The 26,870-nt window shown below is 39.1% G+C and overlaps 1 protein-coding gene across 5 annotated transcripts in view; it reads left to right on the forward strand.

The window, feature by feature from the left end:
- The window catches only part of szt2 (SZT2 subunit of KICSTOR complex), a 179,931-nt gene that overhangs the window by 80,739 nt on the left and 72,322 nt on the right, over nucleotides 1-26,870 (forward strand). For all 5 annotated transcript variants that reach the window (XM_052011099.1, XM_052011102.1, XM_052011100.1 and 2 more), the window contains exons 40-47: nucleotides 5,480-5,618; nucleotides 5,988-6,105; nucleotides 9,754-9,883; nucleotides 19,119-19,271; nucleotides 22,218-22,320; nucleotides 23,817-23,940; nucleotides 24,238-24,346; nucleotides 26,510-26,628. In XM_052011099.1, coding sequence (XP_051867059.1) covers nucleotides 5,480-5,618; nucleotides 5,988-6,105; nucleotides 9,754-9,883; nucleotides 19,119-19,271; nucleotides 22,218-22,320; nucleotides 23,817-23,940; nucleotides 24,238-24,346; nucleotides 26,510-26,628 — 995 coding nt within the window. The remainder of the gene's footprint in view (nucleotides 1-5,479; nucleotides 5,619-5,987; nucleotides 6,106-9,753; nucleotides 9,884-19,118; nucleotides 19,272-22,217; nucleotides 22,321-23,816; nucleotides 23,941-24,237; nucleotides 24,347-26,509; nucleotides 26,629-26,870) is intronic.

A 26,870-nucleotide genomic window follows, 5' to 3' on the forward strand; every position in this document is an offset into this window, starting at 1 on the left:
TTACATCTTCCTTCCCCCTCTCCCACCCACTACCTTCCCCCCTCACCTGGATTCACCTATCACCTGAACTCATCTATCCCCTGCCTGCGTGTGCTCCTCCTCCTCCTCCCCTCACCTTCTTATTCTGGCTTCTGCCCTCTTCCTTTCCAGTCCTGATGAAGGGTCTCGGCCTGAAACATCAACTACTTATTTTGCTCCATAGATGCTGCCTGACCTGCTGAGTTCCTCCAGTACTTTTTGTGTATTGCTCCAGACAGCATCTGCAGAATTTCTTGTGTCTCCGTGATACTTGTTAACTTGCTTTATGTCCATTTTAGGATAATGGATGCATGGATTTATAAACATATTTAATCAATCCTGCAGATTTAATGCCCTCATTGTGCTAAATGATTCGAGTTTCCTTATTTTCTCATGTAACCCTTTCATTCGAATTTTTATTTCTTTATGTTTAATGTTTCAGTAACCTTGCCATCTCCCTGTTTTCAGGCATTACCTTTCCACTATTAATTATGAATATTCCATTGCCCTCGATGTTCCTGAAGAACATTTTCTCTTTTTTTTGCTCTATCCCACTCATATCCCCTCTTCATTAGGTCTTCTCAATTTTTTTGGCATCCTTGGCTTGAATTAATTCATTCCATTCCTGATGATTCTTTTCAAAATTTGACACGCTACAGAAAAGGGGCAAGTAATCTTCCTGGTTTTATTCCTCATAATACAGATGGTGGCAGACACCTTTTTTTTAACCAAGTTGGCTTTCTTAGATTTGAGTCAATAATCTCCAAGAAGCTCAAAGCAAACCCAGTTTTCAATGCTAACCATTTGTATGCTAGTTGATAAGAGCTATTGTCACACTTTGTGTCTAAAGACATGCCAGCTGGTTTGCATTTTATACTGAGCTTTTCACCTTTGACAGCTGAAAACTGCGTGGCTTTTAACATTCTTGAGCTGTGTTGCTTGCTTGAATAAAAAGCTTCATTCTCCTTTTCTGTACATTGAATTAGGCTTCTTTACTTTTAAGTCAGCAGCAACTTTGAGGTTACCCAATGATAATCGGAGGCACGGAGCCTTTGTCTCGTGTTGCTTAACATTGAATGAGTAGTTTGTGCCTCGGGGAAGAATGTGATGACTGAGAATGGGCAAGGCTAAGTGTTGTAATGAATACCAAACAACATTTTTGTACTATGGAGACAAGTGAAGGGTAGATAGTTGGGACAGCGGCCAATACTTGACTGTTGCAGTTTGATCTATAAAGAAATAATTTTGCTGTAAAAGAAGAGGAACAGAATGTAGAACCAAAAATGTTATCCTGCTGCTGTTCAGAGTATTGCTCATGCTGTATCTGGAACACCATCTGTACTTTTTGAAACTTTCATTGGGGGAGTGATATAGCTGAGTTGGGAAAGATGCCCAGGGATTACTGAAGATATTGGGTGACTAAGGATTAAAATATAAGGATTGACTCCAGTGAGGAAAGGACTGAAGGGTATAAGTGGAAAGAATTTGCATTTATAGACCATCAAAGATATGGAGGATCAGTAGGAAATTTAAAAGGCTCTTAGTTAGGCACATGAATGTAATAAAAATGGAGGGTTATGGGCTGTGCGGGAAGCAAGAGTTAGACTGATCATGGAGTAAGTGTTTATATGTGTCGGCACAACATCGTGGGCTGAAGGGCCCGTAGTGTGTTCTATGTTCTATGTTGATGCTGGTATGAGAAAGCATAAAAAAACGCAATAAAGATGAGTTGAGAATACTATTAGTCTATCAGCACTGCATTGCAGTATCAACCTGGATTTTGTTATTGCCTCACTTGCATGGGATTTGAACCCAGAACCTTTAGAAGTGTCATTTCTGCTTCTGACCCATGGCTGCCATCAGGATAACATATCTGGAGATAAATTTTTCATGGGAGAAATTGTACTCTACATTTTTAATGAAATCTGTTTAAGTACTATAATATTTAAAAATTAATTCTGACTATAGACTTAAATTCAGAAGTTCCAGAATGTTAGTGATATCTCAAATAATGATTCAGGAATCAAAATTAATTTTATACACTTAGTTTTCATTCATTTGAAGTCTCTGATGCAAACTCACTTTTTCTTCTATAAGTAGAACTGATGCATTGTTTGTTCTGCCCTCAAGTTTAAGTTCTGAGAAATGCATCAATAATGTAAGCCCCTGTTTTCACACAGTTTGTGTGTTTTGCACATACAAAAAGTGTGTGCGTTTTTGGGCAAGTTTTTCAGGTTGTGTTTGAATGAAGCTGGTCATCCAAATATACTGTGGTTAATTAATATAAAGTGAATTGTTATTTTCAAGTTATGGGATTCTTCTGAGTTAATGGAACTTCATTTCTAATTTGTTTTTGTTTGTTTAGCTCCCATGTTAAAAGTAGGATTTGTGGAAAAATGATTTTTATTCCAACATAGGTTTTTTCACTAAAATATTGTTGAGGATCATACCTTGCTCAACCGAGTTTCAGGATTGTATATTATAGAATGTTGAAATGGATCAGTGCATTCTCTTCCATACTGCATTCATAGCTATGTTTACGTGACTGGTTTGTTTCCAGGTGGAGGTCAGATATTTACCCACGAAAAGATGTGGAGTAAAGAATGCAAAAACTGTAAAACCTTATAAACCTGTAAAACTAATGTAAATAATGAGAAAAGATGAACATCTAAAACTGAAGAAAATTATAGAAATACATAATGGCCCTGATCTCACCAGTAGACTTCTTTAAACCATTGAAATGTTAGTCAGTCTTGGACTTCTGCGCTGTCAAACATGCAATTCCCGAACTACTGACAAATTTGGAATGCTGAATCAGTTCACTGTGCCTTGGGAGTCTGTGGGAAGTCCAGTGAGTGGAGCTCAGTCTGCCTGATATTCTCTAGCATTTACAATGGAGAATCCCCTTTTGAATACTGTACTAGGTTAGATCTGTTTTCACATGAATCGTAGTGCTTTGGATAAAGAGACAAAGGAGAACGTTAATCTATTTTGGTTTAGTTTAACGTTTTTACATAATTATGATTTTGGTGAACTGCTTATTTTTAAATTATTTTAAGTTATTTGAATTTCTCCAAATATCTTTATTCTGTTAACCTCTTAGTTCTTATAGCTAGCAAAACTGGGTGGTTGGGGAGGCAGAACTATCAAAGCTTTCAGTGGATTTTGAGGCAGCACACCAGTGGAGGCTCTGCAGCTGCTTAGACCATGCTTCTGGACACTGGATAGTTTCGGATCTGCAAGGTCAACCCTCCAATCTGACCTTGTTAAGTATAAGCTTAGTCAGCCTGTGGGCTGGCTGATTGGACCATCAGCATATGGTTGAATAAATAATTGATCATTTTTACATAGAAAAGATATTTTTTAGTTGCTTTAAAAATAGAGAAATTAGTAACATCCTATTTACCCCTGATCTGTTCCAACATTTTCTCTTGATCTATTTGCAGTGTTGAACCTAGGAGGCCTCTACTTCTTAATAACACCCAATTGTATCTTAAGTCATGATTAAACTACAGCTGGAATGTTCTGTCCATTTTTATCACAATTCTGATTGTTTTCCTAGGAGCAAAGATAGTTGAAAAGAGATTGTTCAAGGTATAGAAGTTCATGACTGGCTTATTCAGGGTAGATAGAGGGAAGCTGTTTCTATCAGAGGGCTTGATGACTTAGGTATTTGGGTTTAAAATTTTTGGGCAAGATGTGCAAGGCAGATGTGAGGCAAATCTTTTCATTCAGAGAGCTGTTATGATCTGGACTTCACTGCTTGTAGAAATAGTGAGATACAGTACAGAAAAGTCTGTGGCACCAACCATCCATTTACACTAATCCTATATCACCCTCTTAATTATTCCCACATTCAGGGATGGTGAATACAGAATCAGTGTTTTCAAAAGGGAAATGGGAAGAGAATAATTAAATAAGAATAATTTGCAGCACTCTGGGGGTCAAAGAGCAGTGGAATGGGACTGGCAGGTTTGATGGACTGTCAGCCTCCTGTGCCATAACAATCCTTTGGTTCCTGATTTTCCTGTTCAGAAGAGCAGAAAGTGCTGTCTCATAGCTTGGTTAGTATCAAACAAGATCCAAACTTCTAAATGGCTGCAGGTGATGGAAAATTGGTTGCAACCTAGCTTCAGGCCCATATTATAGAAACTAGTGCTTTCTGGATGGGAAACCAGAAGCCTACAGTGCATAGCATTAAAGCAAGAGATGGGAAAGTTTAAAGGAGATTTATGTGGAAATATTTTTTTTTACATAGAGTAGTAGTTCCTGGAATGTGGTGCCAGAGGTGGTGTTGGGAGCAGAAACGATGGGATCATTTAAAAGACATTTAGGCCGACATGTAAACAGGCAAGGAATTGAGGGATATAGACCATGAGCAGGCAGATGTGCAGTTTAACTTAGCATCATGGTCAGCATAGATACAGGCTGATGGGCTTGTTCCTATGCTATGCTAGTTTGTGTATGTAAACACCAAATGAAGCAGGGCTTTCAGCCCTCACCTTATGAACCAACAGCCAAGGGTTTCCCTTAACTATGTGTAATAATCTGAGATAATTGTGTCTTTCCAGAAGCTATTTGGAAAATTTATGCTTCGGGCTGAGCTGCATATTAAATATTAGAATCGTTATCTTTGTTATGATGCTGTGTTAGTAAAAAAAATCATTTATTATGTAAATATGTGACAAATGAGGTCTGGATGATCAACTGCCATAAACAAAGTGATGCTATCTTTTTCCTCCTTTGCTTTTGGATGCTGAGCATTTATAAGCTTCGCTTTTATTTTGCACTTGTCTGTATCTTGTTATCTTTTGCTCTTGCTTTTTTCAAAGGGAGTACAACCCACCTAAGGTCAGGCCTTTATGTTCCATTGTGCTGTGACTTTCTTTTTCGATAATAATTGCCCATTTGTGGGTTATTGTTAAACACCAGGCATTTTCAAAATCTTGCCTATGTTTTTTGAACCCTGTACCTCTTGAAAGAAGCCCTTTATGCTGAGGTATACTTCTGTGAGAGATGGACACAATAACTTGCCCCACCCCCAGAAACTCTAAGTCATTCTGAATCTGTATTCTGGCTGCAGAGAAGTCAGGCATGCGATTCCTGTTTTTTTTTAATTGGATAGGCAATACAGACAATAGCCCTTTCTATCTTTTGCCCTTTCTGTTGGATGGATGTTAAGACTAACTCGAAACTCAAATGAGATCCTCTAGTTAGGCCCAGTTTGGGAATTAGTCTTGTGACTTTGTTGGTCTCTCTGGTCCATTGAAACATTATCCTGTGTATTTGTTCACCCAGCTTTCTGGAGAAAGGATTCCCCTTAATTTTTGGATTGAAAGGTTAGGTTTGATGCTTTACCAATTTAGAGAGGTGATTATTTAATAATACTGTTTATTGGTTTAAGCAGTGATGTCAGTTCCTAACGTCGTGGCTGTTAATTCGGTTTTCTGGGCCATTACAGGTTACGATGGAGGTAGCAGTGACTCTGAGTGTGAAGGTGCCACAATGAATGAGCAGGACCCCAGATGCCCATTGATGCCTGAATTTTGGTTGATCATCCAAATTCATCAAGATCGAGTTGAAGTTTATTCTCATACCCGGTGAGAATAAGATGTCATCCTAATAATGGGATATACTTACTCTATGCCTAGGTGGTTGAGAAGTTCAGGAAGAATTGTATCTTAATCTCTAAAGGAAATAATGTCCATTGTTACCTGGAGGTTACCTTGATAAATTGATACCTTGTAGATGCCTATTGATTAAGGATGTTGAATGATTCATCATTATGTCATTTATTGTCTAACATGTGACCTCAGTAGATGTTCTGCGAAATTGTGCTATCATTTGTTAATTGCATTTAAATTCAAGCTTTTTGTTAATTTGTCATCCCACCTCCTCTCTTGGTTCTCGCTGGCATCAAATGAAAGTGCACAAACTCTAATGTTTAAAAAAAACTTGTATTTTTCTAGAAATCTTATTGGGATAAAAGATGACTCCACAGCTGAAAAAGAAGAAGAACTCGAGTATTTGCACCTCCATCGAACAGTAGTTAAAAAAATTGGCGAGATTTGTCGTGTAGTCAATCAGGTAATCACGAGTATGAGGTTGAAGATTATTTTAAATTTTGAAATTGAGATTTTGGCCTCTTGTTAATCTGAAGGGAGCTTCCAGCAAGGGAGAGAAATTGCAAAGGGGGCTAACTCAGAAGGTTTTGTGTCATGCAGTATGCCTGACACACGTCCCCATGACACAGTTTCAGCTGTTTTTTTATAAGAATTTGAAATTGTGGTTCAATGTACACAGAGCAAGAACCACATTTAGATTCAATAATGCATTGCTACAATTTCTGTTAGGTGCATTCCTGAGCAGGAGGGGTACACTTTTTCTTGGCCATCACAGAAATTAATCTACAGATCTTACAAAGGAGCCATGGCTGGAGGTAGCTGAGGAATGAGAAACCAGGGTACATTGCCTCAGTTTTGCAGGAAGTGATTTAATGAGCTAATTGGGTCCATTAGCTGATTCACCTTGTTCCTCATGTTTTAAGCTCCCTTTCACACTTCTTTTCCAAACTGAATCCCATCATATCACTGCTTGCATCCATTCACTCGGGCACTCATCATTTTCATGCACTCTTTTTACCTCTCCATTTGTTTATCCACTGTTGCTACTCACTCCAGCACTTGGGCAGTGTAATTCATCTATCCCATGGTTTTAAGTGAATGCACCTCATTAATCAGTGAATAGTTGACTTTCACTTGCACATGTGACTAAGGGAGAAGAGAAAGCTGGAAGCAGACCTGATAAATAGTCCAGCACAAAGATGAAGAGGGCTTGGTTTGCATAAAGGAAGGTAAGATATCTTTGACAAAACAACATTTATGTTGAAAGGGTTGCGGCCTTTGGTGAGCAGGGATCTCTGGAGAACAAACAGTGGTACAGAAATGGAACAGAGGAAAAATTGGATTAAAAACTGAAATTGAAAAACTGAAGTGTGAACAGCCAGAGTGCAGTACCCCAGTCTTGCAGTTGGAATTAATAAGAATTTTTTAAGTGGTTGGAAGCCTTATAGGTCTTTGTTCTGGGATTGCTTCTGTTCGGTGGTGATATTAAAGATATAGAAAAAAATTGCCTTTGTACATTACATAAATGGTGTCAAATCAATCTGACTGCAGCCAGCTCGGGAGATCAGCCCTGGCAAATGATCCATTTGTCATTCTCGTTGTGCATTTCTGTACAGCTGACTGCAAAACCCTTAGGATGTCTCTACCAGAGTGTTGGTTGTAACTGGTAGCAAAAGTAATGAAGGAGACTGTGACTTTCCCAGCCACTGAAAATGATAATGCCGATCTGCCAGGTACATTAGGTAGCAGGCTTTCTTCCAGGAGTTTGCAAATGTCTGCAAATGCATTTAGATGTGAAAAGAGCCTGCAGTAGTACCGCCACTGCAAATCTAACATGGATCTGCCTTCTATGATCAAGATCTTCCACTATCCACGTCCCTCCTTTTGCACCACATCATTGCTGCTTCGATCTTCCTCTTCTGGCTTGCTGTCAGTCATCAAAGTTTAGCAGGTGCTTTTTTAAATATTTGCCAGATGGAGCTAAAGCACTATCAGTAATAAGTGACCTTCATATTTGGATGGGATAATCACCAATGACAGTAAACATCTGAACTGCAGCTTAACCGATCAGAAAAATGGAAACAACGTTTTCCAAGTCGTAGAAATCTGAACAGTGGCATTAAGTTCAAGTAATGTTTAATTTTGGAACATGTCATTTAGAAGGTTAATTGCTGTGATAATGCCCTGTCTGCCTACGATAATTAAAGCCCCAAATTTGACCATTTCTTGCTTGTATCCAAGAGAATCCAGACCACAGTAGTTGTTACAATTGAAAAATCAATTTTTATCAACAAACTTCCCCATCTTCTCATCCCTAACCACCAGTTCTTTGGATTTAAATTTTCCCCATTTATTTTGACATACTTTCATTATTATTACATTAGGATTTGAAGATGATAATCACAAGTCTCAAATCTATACTTTGGTTCTTTGGTCATAAATCCCCCTTTAAGTTCCTGTGTAGGTTTTAGAAGCAATCATATTGTCTTACAAATTTATTATCCCTATTGATATATATATATAGTAATAATCTGAAATTCCAAAGCATAAAAACTTTGAGCTCTGCCCTGGCCTTGACCTGTTCCAATATTCCCGTGTTAATCTGTTTTCAACATCTTTTCTAGGCAATTTGTAAATTCTCTTCGACAAAAACAGTTATTAATATTTTTAACCAAAATATACCAGCTCACATTAATTGGCACTCTGACGCTGAATTTCTCTATCTTATTGATGTTGTTTCGTGGCTCATTATGATCTTATAGATAACTTGATGCTCCTGTTTCAGTGTAATCTGCAAAACTGAAGAATGATACTAATGTCAGGAATAATGAAGAGTAATGTGGGATATTGGGGTTTCAGGCTCATGGGATATTAAAAGCAGGACCTGTAGGAGGTTAGGTCATATAAATAAAAATATCATGTAGTTCTGGGTATTTTGTTCAATTTTACATTGAATGTGGAAGTTGCAATGTAACAGCAAACCTGTTTAAGTCGTCTTAAGACTGAGTTGGGTGTACTTTGTGCCTGTAATTGGATGAGAAAGCACTTTTGGAGCAGCATGAGATTACAAAAGATAATATACAAATGCAAGTTCTTTTATATCCAAAGTGAACAGAATCAATTCCAGACTACAGCCCTCTGGAACACCATTATCAACTTCCATCCACTTGAGAATTTCTTTTTAATTCTAACTCTCTACTTCCTTCATATAAGTTTTAATCCAATTTCCCCTCTGCCGCTATTTTAGTACCACTTAATGTTCTCCAGTGGTCCCCTGTGTTAAATCTCGCCGAAGGCTTTCTGGAAGTGCTGCTGCAACATCCTCAGCATAAATGTTGTTTTATCGGATAACTCTTATTTTCTTTTCTGCAAATAAGTTGGCAGCATTTAATTACTTTCTCTTCTGCAGGATATTTTCTAATTGAATTTTTAATTAAAGATTACAAAACTGACCCAACCATTGCTGTCAAGTAAGCTTAAGTGCAATGATCTAGGCTAGCTTCATGTTCTGTTTGCAGTGGTTATAATATTGGCTCCTCACTAATCTGCTGGAACATATATACTCTTAATGAAACCCTGAATATAATTTCTCTGCCAGCTCTTAAGCCATTTAGTTCAGAATCCTACAATTTATACCATCATCTTCAGGCACTTTGTTCTACTTTAGGTTAAATCAATTCTCTAATCCTCTTTTCATTTACTAAATAACCTTTATCAAATCGCTTTTGACCGTCTCAGAATTTACTTCCACCCAAGTATTCCTTCATTTTGTGGATATTAAAGCAAAATACTTGTTAAGTAGACTGGTGAATTTCTGCTAATCTTTTAGCAGGCCTCTGCACATTGATGTCCAAGAGGGAATTTGAGCAAGATTGGTATGGACAGAATCCCAGTGCAGTATTGAATGGATGGGAATCTGTTTCTTATTCATTGCCACCTGATTCCCGCTGCGACATTGCCAACCTGGCCAGTTTTTGCGCTCTTGACTAAACATTTCATTATCAATATTCAGCCGATGATGGTGATGATGCCGATGCTTGTCCTGTAAGCTGGTGGCTAACACTGGGCATTAATCTATACTTTTCGTGTACCTTGTTTCTGTTTCTCACAGCGTTTGCTGCTTCAAGATCTACATGATAGTCATGTATGCAATTCATTGCTTGTGGCTGAGAGTGAAGAAGATATTTGGAAGAACGAAACCCCCTATGCTTCATATCGCCCGCGGATTATTGCCAGTGATGGTATGCAACCGTTTTCCTATTCCATGCAGTTTCATTTTATTCATATGTTCATTTTCATGGTCTGTTTTAGTCCATCTTTCAATTGTGCAAGAATACAGACAAATCTATTGAATGTAATATTCATTCCAACACTGATATGTTCTAAAGTCCAGTACGCTGAATTCTACACTGTGCCCAGATATGGCCTTATCAGGACTTTCTATTCTCTCCATTATGTTTTTAAACTCCTAGATATAAAAGGTAATATTCCAGCAATCTTATTGAATATTATTTTGCATCCAGCCATTACATTTTAGTGCTCCATTTACATAGACTATGAGAAATTACTTTGGTGGTCCACTGTTCCTAGCTTTCTGTTACTGAAGAATGGATGACCTTGTGCTTACTTTGAAACACAACCACCAGATTTATAGTACCAGTATTTCTTTGTAATTTTATTCTGCCATCCACATCATCTATCTTTGTGATTGTCAAACCTATAAATACCTTTACCTTATGTTGTCTAAGTTATAAATATTATGTTATCCAGGTGAAGAGGGACCCATATAGATTTTGTGGGAAAGCATTACCATTTCATGTATACACCCAGTGTCCCTTCTCTTTATCGATTGGCTAATCTATCTCCTAAACAGATCAAAATTTAAAAGCAATGTACTGAGATGCTGGAAAATGGAACCTAAAAGAAACTGGAACAATTGAGCAGCTGGGGAAGCATCTGTGAAGAGAGATTAATTCTTCGGTGAATGATGTTTCACCAGAACTGTACAAAGCCGGAGGTTAGCACAATTGAAGATGCAAAAAGAGACAGTGGAGGAGAGGAGGGATTGAAAGAGAAGGGTTGTGACGGGATGGAAAGCAGCAGAGATTAAGTAGCTAAAGAATGATTTTGAAAGTCCAAATGGGGTAGTCATAGAGTACTACAGCACAGAAACAGGCCCTTCGGCCCATCTAACCCATGCTGACCTGATCTTCTGCCTATTCCCATCTACCTGCACCCAGACCATATCCCTCTAAACCCTGCCCATCCATGCACCTATCCAAATTTCTCTTAAATGTTACAGTTGAACCCGCATCTACCATTTCCGTTGGCAGCTCGCCCCATACTCGCACCACCCTCTGAGTGAAAAAGTTTCCCCTCAGATTCCTCTTAAACCCTAAACCTATAACCCCTAGTTCGAGTCTCACCTGATCTGAAGGGAAAAAGCATGCATTCACCCTATCTATACCCCTCATAATTTTGTATACCTCTCTGTGATCTCCCCTCATTCTCCTGCACTCCAGGGAATAAAGTCCTAACCTATTCAACCTTTCCCTATACAGTAGCATGCAAAAGTTTGGGCACCCCTGGTCAAAATTTATGTTACTGTTAATAGCTAAGCGAGTTAAAAGCGATGACCTGATTTCCAAAAGGCATAAAGTGAAAGATGGCATGTTTCTTCAATATTTTAAGCAAGATTACTTTTTTATTTCCATCTTTCAAAATAACAGAAAAGGAAAAGGGCCCGAAGCAAAAGTTTGGGCACCCTGCATGGTCAGTACTTAGTAACACCCCCTTTGGCAAGTATCACAGCTTGTAAACGCTTTCTGTAGCCAGCTAAGAATCTTTCAATTCTTGTTTGGGGGATTTTCACCCATTCTTCCTTGCAAAAGGCTTCTAGTTCTGTGAGATTCTTGGGATGTCTTGCATGCACTGCTCTTTTGAGGTCTATCCACAGATTTTTGATGATGTTTAGGTCGGGGAACTGAGGGCCATGGCAAAACCTTCAGCTTGTGTCTCTTGAGGTAGTCCATTGTGGATTTTGAGGTGTGTTTAGGATGGTTATCCTGTTGTGGAAGCCATCCTCTTTTCATCTTCAGCTTTTTTTTTTACAGATGGTGTGATGTTTGCTTCCAGAATTTGCTAGTATTTAATTGAATTCATTCTTCCCTCTACCAGTGAAACGTTCCCCGTGCCACTAGCTGCAACACAAGCCCAAAGCATGATCGCTCCACCCCCGTGCTTAACAGTTGGAGAGGTGTTCTTTTCATGAAATTCTGCACCCTTTTTTCTCCAAACTTTCCTGCGTCCTCACCATAAAATTTAGCGTCAGAAGTTTGCAAAAGAACATCTAAACAAGCCTGATGCATTTTGGAAACAAGTCCTGTGGACTGATGAAGTTAAAATAGAACTTTTTGGCTGCAATGAGCAAAGGTATGTTTGGAGAGAAAAGAGTGCAGAATTTCATGAAAAGAACACCTCTCCAACTGTTAAGCACGGGGGTAGATCGATCATGCTTTGGGCTTGTGTTGCAGCCAGTGGCACGGGGAACATTTCACTGGTAGAGGGAAGAATGAATTCAATTAAATACCCTCAAATTCTGGAAGCAAACATCACACCATATGTAAAATAGCTGAATATGAAAAGAGGATGGCTTCTACAACAGGATAACCATCCTAAACACACCTCAAAATCCACAATGGACTACCTCAAGAGGCACAAGCTGAAGGTTTTGCCATGGTCCTCACAGTCCCCGACCTAAACATCATGGAAAATCTGTGGATAGACCTCAAAAGAGCAGTGCATGCAAGATGAAAGACTCTTAGCTGGCTACAGAAAGTGTTTACAAGCTGTGATACTTGCCAAAGGGGATTTACTAAGTACTGACCATGCAAGTTGCCCAAACTTTTGCTTCGGGCCCTTTTCCTTTTTTGTGATTTTGAAACTATAAAAGATGGAAATAAAAAAGTAATCTTGCTTAAAATATTAAAGAAATGTGTCATCTTTAACTTTGTGCCTTGGAAATCAGGTCATCTTTTACTCGCTTAGCTATTCACAGTAACATAAATTTTGACCAGGGTGCCCAAACTTCTGCATGCCGCTGTAACTCGGGGCCCTCAAGTCCCAGCAACATCCGTGTAAATTTTCTCTGTACTCTTTCAAGCTTATTGATATCTTTCCTATAGGTAGGTGACCAGAACTGCACACAATACTCTGATATCAGCCTCACCAATATCTTGTACAACTTCAACATAACATCCCAACTCCTGTACTCAGTGCCCCAATTTATGAAGGCCAATGTGCCAAAAGCTCTCTTTACAACCCAATCTACCTGTGATGCCACTTCCAAGGAATTATGGATCTGTATTCCCAGGTCCCTTTGTTCTACAACACACCTCAGAGCCCTACCATTCACTGTGTAAGTCTGACCCTGGTTTGTCTTCCCAAAGTGCATCACCTCACACTTGTCTGCATTAAATTCCATCTGCCATTTTCAGCCCATTTTCCTAGCTGGTCAAGATCACGCTGAAAGCTTTGATACCTTTCCTCGCTGTCCACTATGCCCCCAATCTTGGTGTCATCTGCAAATTTGCTGATCCAGTTTACCACATTATCATCTGAATCATTAATACAGATGATAAACAACAACAGACCCAGCGCCAATCCCTGTGGCACACCACTACTCATAGGCCTCTCAATCAGAGAGACAACCATCTACTTTGGCTTCTCCCACTAAGCCAATGTTGCATCCAATTGACTAATTCATCCTGAATGCCAAGTGACTTAACCTTCTGGAGCAGCCTCCCATGTGGGACTTTGTCTACATGGACTTTAGCAAGGCCTTTGACAATGTCCACCTCCTTTCCTTCATCAACCTTTCTGGTAACCTCCTCAAAAAGTTCTATAAGATTGTTTAGACATGACCTGCCCCATACAAAGCCATGTTGACTATCCCTAATCAGGTCGTGTCCATCCAAATACTTGTGTATCCTGTCCCTTAGAATACCTTTCAGTAATTTACCCATGACTGACATCAGGCTCACTGGCCTATAATTTCCTGGTTTATTCTTGGAGCCTTTCTTAAACAACAGAACAACATTAGCTATCCTCCAGTCCTCCGGCACCTCACCTGTGGCTAAGGACATTCTAAATATCTCTGCCAGGGCCCCTACAATTTCTGCACTAGCCTCCCACAAGGCCTGAGGAGACACCTTGTTAGGCCCTGGGGATTTAACCACCTTAATTTGCCTCAAGACAGCCAGCATCTCCTCTTCCGTAATCTGGATATTGTCCATGACTTCACTACTGTTTTGCCTCAGTTTTATAGTGTCTGTGATTGTCTCCAGAGTAAATACAAAATTCATTTAAGATCTCCCCCATCTCTTTCAACTCCATGCATAGGTGACCACGCTGATCTTCAAGAGGACTAATTTTGTCCTTTGCTACTCTGCTCTGAATATAGTCATAGAAACCCTTGGGATTCTCTTTCACCTTGTCTGCCAGAGCAACCTCATCTCCTCCTGATTTCTCTCATTTGATCCTACCTGCCTATACCTGATATGTGCCACCTTCTGTTTCTTTACCAGGGCCTCAATATCCCTCGATAACCAAGGTTCCCTAAATTTGTTGGCCTTGCCTTTTATTCTAACAGGAACATACAGATTCTGTACTTAGTTCACTTTTGAAAGCCTCCCACAAGCATCTCTTTGCCAGAGAACAGCTTATCCAAATCCATGCCAGCCAGATCCCTTCTGATGCCATCAAAATTGGCCTTGCTCCAATTTAGAGTCTTAACCGGAGGACCAGTCCTATCCTTCTCCATAATTATCTTGAAACTAATGGAATTATGATCACTAGATCCAAAGTGTTCCCTTCTACACACTTCTGTCACTTACCCTGTCTCGTTCCCTAAGAGGGTCCAGTATCACACTCTCTCCAGTTAGGACCTCTACATATTGGTTGAGGAAACTTTCCTGAACACATTTGACAAACTCTATCCCATCCAATCCCTTTACAGCATGGGAGTCCCAGTCAATATGCGGAAAGTTAAAATCACCTATTATCACAGGCTTGTATTTCTTGCATCTGTCTGCTATCTCTCCACAAATTTGTTCCTCTAAATCCCACTGACTATTGGGAGGTCTATAATATAGTCCCATTAACGTGGTCATCCCTTTCTTATTCCTCGGTTCCACCTATATTGCCTCAGTAGACGAGCCCTCCAGTATGTCCTCTCTGAGCACTGCTGTGACGTTTTCCCTGATGACTAATGCCATCCCTGCCCCTTTAACGTCTCCCTCTCCATCATGTCTAAAACATCAGAACCCCAGAACATTGAGCTGCCATTCTTGCCCCTCCTGCAACCAAGTCTGACTAATGGCTATAACATCGTAATTCCACATGCTGATTCATGCTCTAAATTCATCTTCCTTTCCTACTATACTCTTTGCTTTGAAATAGACGCATCTTAGAACATTAGTCCCACCATGCTCATCAACCAGTTGATTTCTGTCTTTGCTTGCAAGCTTAACATCTGCTTTCCCCATAGCTACTCCACTTGCTGCCCTGCCAATGGTTTGCACCCCCCTGCAACTCAAGTTTAGACCACCACCACCACCCCACCCCCCAGCATCACTAGCAACCCTCCCTGCAAGGATATTGGTCCCTTTCCAGTTCAGGTGCAAACTGTCCTGTTTGTACCGATCCCACCTGCCCTGGAAGAAAGCCCAATGATCCAAAAACCGGATCCCTTCCCCCCTGCACCATCTGCTTAGCCATGTGTTAAACTGCACCATCTTCCTATTTCTTGCCTCGCTAGCACATGGCATGGGTAGCAGTCCTGAGATCACCAGCCTGGAGGTCCTTTCTTTTAACTTAGCACCTAACTCCCTGAACTCACTTTGCAGGACCTCGGCACCCTTCCTGCCTATGTCATTGGTACCGATGTAGACCACGACTTCTGGCTGTTCACCCTCCCCCTTAAGAAGGCTGTGGACTCAATCCGAGACATCTCTGACCCTGGCACCTGGGAGACAATATACCATCTGGGAGTCTCATTCTTGTCTGTAGAATCTCCTGTCTGTCCCCCTAACAATGAATCCCCTATCACTACTGCGCTCCTCTTTTCCCCTCTTCCCTTCTGAGCCACAGAACCACTCATTGCCAGAGACCTGGCTGCTGTGGCTTTCCCTTGGTGGGTTGTTCTCTACACCACCACCCCCCCCCCCCCAACAGTATCCAAAGCAGTAAACTTGTTACTGAGGGGGACAGCCACAGGGGTACTCTGCACTGATTGCTTATCACCTTTCCATCTCCTGATGGTCACCCAGATACCTGCATCCTGCAATGTAGGTGTGACTGCCTCTCTGTAACTCCTGTCTATATACCCCTCAGCCTCCCGAATAATTCCGAATAGTGATGGGGCTGGTAAAGAAATGATTGATCCGTCTAGTGGAGGTGTGAATGGGAGAAGCAGAGTCATTAATTAGCATTGTGGCTACTGGCAATCTGAAATTAAAACAAAACTACTGGAAGTGTACAGCATTTGAAATAGTTATATTCTAAGTGTGGATTCCAAAAGATAAGGAGCTTCAGTTCACATTGAGTTTCATTGGAACAGAATAGGAGGCTAAGTGAAAGAGTGGAGCAGAATAGAAAATTGTGACTTGAAGCTTAGGTTACATTTTGGTCTCTCCTCCCCTGTGTTTCTACAGTTTAAAACTTACTCCTCTAATTTTTTTTCTCAATTTGACCTAAAATGTCATTGACCTGCAACGTTATCCCCCTCCACAGATGTTGCCTGGCCAATAGAGTATTTCCAGCATTCTTATTACTTTATTTCAGGTCACTTATTTGTTTTGAATTCCGTGAGCTTTAATTTTAGGCAACAGTCTTTTCATTGAATGTTAACAGCGCAGAAGGGGGCTTTTCAACCCTTTGAATCAACTTGGTTCTCTACATGAGCAATGCAGCTAAATCCCATTCCCTTGCTCTACACTTCCAATACTGATTCAATTCCCTTTTGAAAGGTGCGATTGAATCAGACACTACTACCCAGTGTGGCAAAAAAACTCCGGATGTTAACCTCTCATAAAATACAGATTCCTTCCTCCATCATTTAGCAACCCTCCCTTTCCCCACCCCTTCATTCCTTTACTAATCACTTTAAATTTATGTAGGCAAACTTCTGTCCCTTCCATCAATGGGAACAATATCTCTCTATATATTCTTCCAAGACCCCTCATTTTGAGCACTTCTGTCATTATCACGCCCTGTAACAACTCCAGCCTCTCCAGGCTTTCCCTCTAACATAATTCCCTCCACCATTTTGGTAAATATACACCAAAGTGTCAACTTCCTTCCTAAAATCTGGTGCTTGGAATTGGAGCCAATACTCCAGTTATATCTGAAACAGTGTTTTACAAAGTATCATTAATAATTTCCATGCTTTTAGAGCTCGTGCACTAAATCCAAGGTCCCATCTAGGTTTTTAATAAGTTTCTTCATCAGTTCAGCCACCTTCAAAGATAGGTGCACAATCACCAAGGTTTCTCCATTCCTGCAACATCTTGTAATTCCAAATTTGGTGTTGTTTATAATTTTTTTTTAGTTGCCTTCATGCTGCCAACTTCAATTCCTGAATATATAACATAAAAAGTAGTGGTCCTAGCTCTGATCCCTGGGGAATTCCACTGCCTATCTTTTCCAGTTTGAAAATCAGTTGTTCACACAACTGTTTTTGGTCTTTAAAGTAATTTATTATCCATGTTGCTGCTGTCCCTTCCAATGAGCTTCAACCTCAGTACAAGCTAATTATGTGGCACTTTATTAAGTATCATTTGGAACCAAACGTATGCCATATTAATCATATTGCCCTCATCAGGCTTCCCCATTACCTCATCTAAGCTCTTAATTGATTATTTAAACACAGTTTACTATTTGCATATCATACTTGTCCAAGATGCTTTTGATTTTGTCCCAGATTAATGATTTCTCACCATTGAAATTAAACTGCCTAGCCACTAATTGCTAGTTTAATCGTTACTCCCTTGATTGTGGAACAGTTCTCCTGTCTGCTGTCATCAGCCCTATATCAGAGGTTGATTATGGCCTGATTCTCAACAGTTTATGCTTTTACTTTCTTCGTTATTTTGAACATCCTGAATCATTTTATAGTATCCCATCTGGACCTGGTGACTTATCTGTTTTTTATGCAGCCTACTTTACGAGTGGCCTCTTTATAATTTATCGTCCATCTAGTGACTCAATTCCCACTTCTTTCTTTACTGTGGGAGCATTTTCCTTTGTAAAGACAGATGCAGAGTTCTGATTTAATTCACTAGCTATGTCTTCTGCCATGATCCCCAGTTAACTTCATCCCTTCCTCTTATGACCCATTGACTATTTATATGCATATTGAAGATATTTGTGTTTCATTTAACATTGGCTGCATGTTAATTCTTATCCTCTCTAATCCTTATTTCATCTTTTGCTTCCTCTCTAGATTTTATAAATTTGGGCTGATTCTCACTCATAGTATCAACCTGAGATCTGTTATCTATCCCTTTCTCCATTTCACTTTATTACCTATCTCTTTTGTCATTTGGGGAGAAATAGTTTTGACTATGTGAATGATTGAGTACATATAAATTATCCATTACATTTCACTCTCAACAGCTCAGATTTCTCCGAAGTGTTAAGTAACTTTGTTCTTTACTATGGATTCCTGTAACCTCCCCATATTAAATGTTAGATTACTAAGACTATAATTTCCTGGTTCCCTGCCATTATACCTTTATGAACATTAACTAGTCCTATTTATTCACAGGTAAGTGGTTAAATCAAGGCAAAATTAGATAGAAATCCACATTGCAGTTTATTTAAGTAAGCAGACAATGGAACTAAATTCATTGCAGAATGGGTTAACCTACATTTTTTGGAAGTGTCTTTTACAAGATGGTGAGAAAAGCTTGGATTTGTTTTTTCTTGTGTAGACTATCACAACTTGGTTATAAAAATGACTGAGTCACAAAGATAATTCCTCTTGCGTCAGAATAAGACTGCCTGTGATTACAACCCATAGATCTTCTGTCATGTTCAAGTCAATGTGTTTGAAATAAAGGTATTAAACTCAACAATCCAAAGGATTAACAGATGTACACTTTCAAATTGCCATGTTAATAGCTAGAAAATGTAGTTTCCTCTCAGCTTAACATCTTGAAATTGCTCGGTAATCACATAGCATGTATAACTGTCTAAAAATTTCCATTTATTCTATTCTTCATAAATTGCTCCAATCTTAATAAGAACTGATTTAATTGGTTTCTGAACTGAGGGTGACATCTTCCATTTAATTCCAGCTATTACATAAAAATATTTCATAGTTTCTGTCACAAACACAATCAATCTTGTGTTCCATAAGTCTGTGTTTGAAGGAGTTATTTATTTCTTGTTTAATTCTTCCCCTTGAAATCACAGACTATTCAGCAGATGATATTTACCAATCAAGGGATTACTTGGCTGCCACAATGCAGTTTATGCCAGGCCATTTTGCATGCGAAGTGGTGTGGAAGACCATCATACATATTCATCCTCGACTGAAGATGGGACCCAACATGGGTGTTGCAAGAGGTAGGCTAAATTTTGTTGATTTTGCACTATACGTTTAACTGTGTTTGGTGTCACTGCAACACTAAGCAGATGTTCTCAATAATCAAACTCTACCTTGCTTGCTATAATGTGTTCCATACCTTGAACTGAAGACTTTACCGTGTATTCAGACCTACCAGAATACATCAATGGATGTCATAATGACCTCCTTGTCTCTGCTGAGGCAAGAGCACAAACACTGTTATCAGGTTGTGTCATTTAAACACAACCTGATAACAGTAAATACAGTTTTACTGGTCTTGAAATGTTAGAAAAAAGTCTTAATGATAAATGTGAAATTCACACTGGAAGGATAAAAAGCTAGCAGGTAAGTGCAGCAAGTAGTTAAGAAGGCAAATGGCATGTTGGCCTTTATTGCAAAGTGATTGGTGTTGAGAAAAAGGGAAGTTTTGTTACAATTGTACAGGGTATTGCTGAGGCCACATCTGGAATACTGCACACAGTCTTGGTCCTCCTACCTAAGAAAGGATGTAGCAGCATTGGAGGCAGTTCAAAAGAGACTCATCGGGTTAATTTCTGGGATGATAGTACTGTCGTATCAAGAGAGGCTTAATGGGTTGAGTCTGCATTCTTTGGAGCTTAGAAGAATGAAGAGTGATTTTATTGAAATGTGTGAGATCCCATTAGGGCACAACAGGGTAAATGTCATGATGTTTTCCCTAGTGGGAAATTCTGGAATAAGGGGACACAGTTGGAAGGCAAGGGGCTGGTCATTTAAAACAGAGATACATAAAAATTGCTTCTCACAGAGGGTAGTGAATCTCTGAACTACTCTGCCCCAGAGAGTTGTGGAGACTAGATCATTAGAAGTAATTTAAGATATCTTTATTCGTCACATGTACATCAAAACACACAGTGAAATGCATCTTTCGTGTTGAGTGTTCTAGGGGCAGCCCTCAAGTGTTGCCACGTTTCCGGTGCCAACATAGCATGCCCACAACTTCCTAACCTACATGTCTTTGGAATGTGGGAGGAAACAGGAGCACCCGGAGGAAATCCACGCAGACGTGGGGAGAACGTACAAACTCCTTACAGACAGTGGCCGGACTTGAACCCTGGTCTAAGCAGATAAGTCTTTGAAAGACCAAGAATTGAGGGCTGTAGGGATATGGCTATGGGGGTTGAGGCCTGGGTAAATCAGTTACAATCATATTGAATGGCAGTGCAGGCTTGAGGGGTTGAGTGGTTTTACTCCTGTGTCCATTTTCTTGTGTTCTACTCATTTAATTTTTATATGGCCATCTCCCATCTTCAAGTTCCTGATCAGCTTAGTACTTCCATTGGTTCCAGACTGAATGGAATCGATCTTTATTAAGATCTAGTTTCTAATCCTTTTGATATTATCCCAAAACTAAACAATGTTTCAAACCATACCATTTATTATTAGAATGCACTTGAAATACTGCAGGTGATGGAAATGTAAAACAAAATCAGAATATGATGGAAATTCCCACAAGTCAGGCACAGCAGTGGTTCAGTTGAAGGGCAACATCTACAATGTTAAATTTGTCATTTCTCTTGGTAGATGCTGTGCCTGCTTTGCAAGGTGTGTTCAGCATTTTTCTGATTTTGTTTCTCTCAAAATCTAGTTACAAAACCCTGCTAGGTTTGATTAAAGCTATATTAAAGTATGTCCACTTCTGGGCGCCACAATTTAGGAACAACTTGAGGACATTGAAAAGGTCACAGAAGAGATTTACCAGAAGGTTTTAGTGATGAAATATTACAGTTACATGAATAAACTTTGGAAGCTAAGACAGTTTTCCTTGGAGGACAAAAGGTTGAGAATAGATTTAATAGCTTTAAAATATGAAGGTTCTGACATAGTAAAGAAAAGCTATTTCTTGTGGATGAAAGTTTAATAACTTAAGCTTTACAGATTTAAGGTGAAGAAGAAAAGAGCCAATCACAATATTTAAAAAAAACTTAAGTACACAATGAGTGGGAGTGATTTGAAATTTGGGATCCACTGCATGATAGATATACTGTGTTTCAGTAGTAGCCTTCAAGAGGAAAGAGGATAAATATTTAAAAGTGGTTTAAATTGCAGGGATACCAGATAGAATGACGAGTGTGCCAGAAGTGGTTGCTTATTGAAAGAGACATGAAATTTGATAGGTGCATTGCCTATGGTTTCTTTTGATTCTACAGGGAGTCACATATTCACTAGGTTTAAGATAGTGCCTTCTGATGTAAATGCAGCTATTCTACCAACTTGCAGTCATGACTAGATCCTTTGGCTTGTTCCAAGCATTTAAATTAAAAAGATCAAACCAAGGAGGTAATTTAACACAGACCTTAGTCCTGATGGATAAGATAAGATATTTATTTATTAGTCACATGTACATCGAAACACACAGTGAAATGCATCTTTTTGCATCACTGAGAATGTACTGGGGGTAGCCCGCAAGTGTTGCCACTCTTCCGGTGCCAACATAGCATGCGCACAGCTCCTAACCTGTACGTCTTTGGAATGTGGGAGGAAACCAGAGCACCCGGAGGAAACCCACGCAGACACACGGGGAGAACATACAAACTCCTTACAGACAGTGGCGGGAATTGAACCCGGGTCACTGGCGCATTAATAACATTATGCTAACTGCTACACTACTGTGCCACCTCGGCCCGAAACATCGACTGTTCATTTCCCTCCATAAGATACTGCCTGACCCGCTAGTTCCTCCAGCATTTTGTGTGTGTTGCTGCAGGTAATTTAACATTACTGGATTTTAATTTGAAGTGTTTTTAGCTGTGAATTTTGCCCCTGTCCCCTCCCTCGCTCTTATCCACAGTCCTATGTTGTTGGAGGAGAACTAACATTCCTTGTGCTGTATGACTTAAAAATTTCCCTCCTAGTCCATATTATAAGTGGATCATTCATTGTGAAATTTGTTTATTTTTTTTCAGCTATTCAGGCCCTGCGATCTGTTCTAAATGCTTTCTCAGTTGTGAACAGGAAAAACATGTTTGTGTACCAAGAAAGGTCGACAAAGTCTGTGTTTTATCTCAGGTAAGAAAGCACTCCAGAGCACATTGCCTATGACGCTGGAGTAGTTGGTATTAACCTGACAGTTTTAGTCCAGCCTGAGACTAGTAGAGGCCAGAGGAACCAAAACGAGTCGTATGAAGGTTGGGGTCAAAATGTGTTGAGGTAGCATAGAAGAGGCATGACACATCCCTGACTGATGTCCTTGGTAGTGGGCATTAAAGCTCTAAGAGGAGGGACTAAATAGTTTTGTGTATTTTGAGAAGGTATCATTTTCATTTAGAAACTTGCTTTACAGCAAGATGGCGCTGGAGCGTGGCGACTCATTGCAAGCTGCTCTCCGCAGATCTACTCATTACCTTTACTATAATTGTTCTACACTTTTAAATTTAAATTCTATGTCACTTACTACACTTTACTATTGTTTTTACCTGTACTACCTCAATTCACTCTGTACTAACTCAATGTATCTGCACTGTGTAATGAATTGATCTGTACAAACAGTATGCAAGACAAGTTTTTCACTGTACCTCGGTACAAGTGAGAATAATAAACCAATATCAATACCAAACACCCCTGGGTGCATTTTTCAGGCAGTAAGGGTCTCTCATTTGCACATAAGATGTTGGAAAAATCTCCATATGTGGACGTTACAGTGGACTTGTTTCAGCAGAATATCTTTGAAGAGTAGTTTCCAGATAATACAGTTTCGAAGTTCTGATTTAGAGTGCAGTTCAGATAAAAATGTGTATGTCAAAAAGGAAGAGATCAATGAATTTGGGACTGAAGAAAGTGGTATCCCGATTTTCAAATGATGCTAATGTAGTATCATTCTAAAGGTCAAGGGCAATTTGCTGAAGTGTTTCAGCTTTTCAATAGAACACAAGGGAACAGATGCATGGATTTAATGAAGAATTAGGCAGAATTGGTAGAAATGAACTGTTTCCTGTGGAAAGGCTAGAATCGGAAAGTCATTTATGTGTACATAGGAGAGATCATGATTTTGCATGTGATAGTTACCAGGGTGTAAAATGTCCTGAACAATACGGTACAATACAGGCCCTTTGGCCCACTGCTAATATTAACGATGTAAACAGAAATTGTGTCAAATATTAAGAACAGGATAGATGGCTGGTTACATTTTTGTTAAATAATATAGGATAAGAATTCTATCTAGAATTAGGTTACAGATCAGCGATATTCTCATTGAATTGTAAAACAGATTTGAAGGATTAAATGACCTACCAATCAGGGTGATGTGTATTTCTATAATCCAGTGATTGAAGGAAAGTGAGGCAATTAGATATGAATCAAAAAACTAACATGCAAAAATTGGGCCAAATGGCCCATTTCAGTAATATGGTTTCAATGTAATTCTGTGATGATTGCTTAATGGTTCATATTGAGCCAAAGTAAGTTAAATTGTTTTTGTCATTGTATTTTAAGCACATCATCAAATACAATCTATGACTGAGGTGAGAACCTTTTTTTTTCCTTTTGTTCTTTGTCTATTCTGACAGGCTATCTGAAACAATATGCAGTGGAAATACACCGGATTCAGATAGAGAGTGTCAGTCCATGCTTTCTTCTCGTTCATTGGCTTTAACACGCAGCCAGGAACCAATTCTTGTAGATGAACTTGGGGTAAGATCAAATCGGGAACATTTTATAATATTGTAACAGCTCAGATAATAGAAGAGATCGAGTTAAATTATTTTGCTAAAATTAATGATTGAAACAGAGACTATATATAAAAAAGAAGGATGATGGATGGTCGTATTTTTGTTAAGAAATGTTGGGCAAGGGTAGTATCTGGAGGTAGGTTACAGATCAGTCTTGACTCCATTGAATGATAGAGCAGGTTTGAAAGATTAAATGATCTTCTAGCATAAGACACGATCAGACCACTTCTCATAATTTCTGACTTGCTCTTTAATCTAGAATTCCAAACCCTCTGATCCCACACCCTGCCGAAGTGCAGAGTCTTCGCGACCTATTGGCCAAGTCGATAAGCACATTCTGCTAATGGTACATGGTGTAGGACAAGCAGGTAAGTTTGTTACCAGTGTCAGAATCTGATGATTATCCAAGGAATAAAAGTGCTGTAAATTTAAATATTATGTTTGAGAGCAACAAGTGAAATTGGCTAAATAATTGTGCAGTTAAATTTTCAAACTGAAAGTTTAGCTGTGAAAGTTTGGCTCATAAAATTAAGAAAGGCCTTTTAATCAAATTCTTTTTAAAAACACTTATTACAGTAGCTGTTGAAATGCCATGTACACTGTCACCTGAAGCTGAGGACAAGGTCTTTTCATTAGCTGACCATAGCAAATTTACACCAGTGTTGCCTGTGGCTCGCTCTCTCTTTCTATTTCTCTCTCAACTCTCATTTCTGCATTTCTTCACTTTTGTAAGTAGTGCAAAATCTGTTCTTGCCTCACACACACCCACTAAGTTAGGCTGTCTCCCAGCTAATCAGTGAGTCCAAGGACAGCCAAGGGCCTTTCCAATTGGAAATGGTAAGCTGCACCTACAGAAATGATTTGAAGGTGGCTGAGCCATATCCCCAAGCTTGCCAGTATCAAAGTAGTCCGAGATTGAATGTTTGCAGATATCTCTGCCGTTCACAGAACTTCAGCAATATTCCAAAACCACTGAAATTTATCGTTCAACTAAGTTTTGAAAAAACTAAAATGCTAAAATACATGAAAATGCCTAAAGTAATTAAATACATTAGAATCAACTCAGTATTATAAAATATACAAATTATCATTTACTAACTTTCCCTCATGCATCCATTCTTCCCCTTTCAGATAAATGGGGTTGCAATTAAGTGCGCAGATCTTCTATCATTAGGACAGATAAATCTATAGAACTTTACCCCCAGGGCTAGACTCCATGGGAAGTGCAATTTGATATTTCCTGTCAATCAGTTGTGAACTAATTGACAGGAAATCTGCTGGAACAAATGCATTTGTGTGAGATTCCCAAACTAATGGCCAATTACTTTGGGGGACACCACCACCACCTAAAGTGGATTTGCCAGCATTTTGACCTGTTGATGCTACTTTAGTACTATTTGAACTTCCATCTGTAAAACCATTGAAAATCCATAATACAGAAGTAAAGCTAGTGCCTTTCGTAACCTTGAAGAGCTTCACAACTAATTAAATTACATCTGTAAAGTGCAAAAGACTGTAGCTTTTTTTTTGCTTTTTGATAGTTGAGTTAGGTTTGTATTTCCTGCTTGGGAATTTGCAGATTACAAGAGAAAATTAGTAAATCCAGAATGAGCATATAGATGGCAATACATTTCAGTATGTAAATGTGAGATATTAGACTTAGGAAAGAAAATTAGGAAGTCATGGATTATTTGACAGATTGAGTTGGAGGAACTAAAAAATATATGCATACAAAGACAACAGTCACTTATTTATGATGCAGGTCACTCAAAGCAAATTTAAAGAAAATGATTTCTATAGTGAGAATTTAAAAGGTTTCTTTGGTTAAATATGTTTCGAACTTTAGACCAAACAGAGTAAGTACCTTTCTGGTCATCATATCATAAAAGTGACATTTGAAAGGCTGCAGATTTGCATGGTTAAGCTAGAAATGTGAGGTTGTACCTATTGGGAAAGGATAAGCAGACTGCGCCTCTTTTCTCTTGAAAAGAAAAGGCTGAGGGGTGAATTAATGGAGATCATTAAAAATATGTACTCTTTTAATAGCATAACTTGAGAATTCTGCATGAGGAAGATTGGATAGAGAGTCACCAAGAAATCAAATAGGAAATTCAGAAGAAACCCCTTTACTCAGAGTTGTGAGAACACAGAACTTGTGACCTTAGGGAACAATTGATCTGAAGAGTATAGATGCATTTAAACATAAGCCAGATAAACATGGGGGGAAAAGGAATAGTTATGCTAATGAAGTGATATCAAGAAACATGACAGGAGGCTCAAGTAGAACATAAATTTTAACTTTAACTGGGCAGGCTCTACAGTTTTATGGTATTCACGTCAACACCATATATGGGAATCATCTACTTGTATCTTGGGCCCATTGCAAAAGACTTGTTAATATGTGCAAATATGTATTTTATTTGTTTTGTCATCCTTAGTAGATAATATTTGTGCACATTTCTATTGATTTGCAATAGTTTGCAATGTGCTGTTTTCATAGATTGTTTGAATAGCTTTTCTGGTGTTCACAGGGCCTGAAATCACAGATGAATTGGTAAAGGTCCTGAGAAGACGGTTGGATGAGGCAACACTTGATATCATTACCGTCATGCTGGTCAGGAACTGCAAACTAACTCCTGCTGATGTCGAGGTATAGCAAACTTTGAAATGTAAAAATCTATAATGAGGTGGCGGCTAATTGCAGTGAAGCTATCAATATCTCTAAAATTGGAAGTAGGAAGCAGAAGCTGGATGTTACTTCGTTGAAGTTGCTGTTGCTTGAGTGAACTGATGGAAAATGTCCATTTCTTTAGTTGCTTAACCAATAGCTGCAGTGGCAACTCTAAATAGACCAATTCCAGTTGTTAAGACTGAAGTGGGGAGCAATTTAGT

This window comes from Pristis pectinata, chromosome 3 (assembly GCF_009764475.1).
Source record: "Pristis pectinata isolate sPriPec2 chromosome 3, sPriPec2.1.pri, whole genome shotgun sequence".
Lineage (NCBI taxonomy): Eukaryota > Metazoa > Chordata > Chondrichthyes > Rhinopristiformes > Pristidae > Pristis > Pristis pectinata.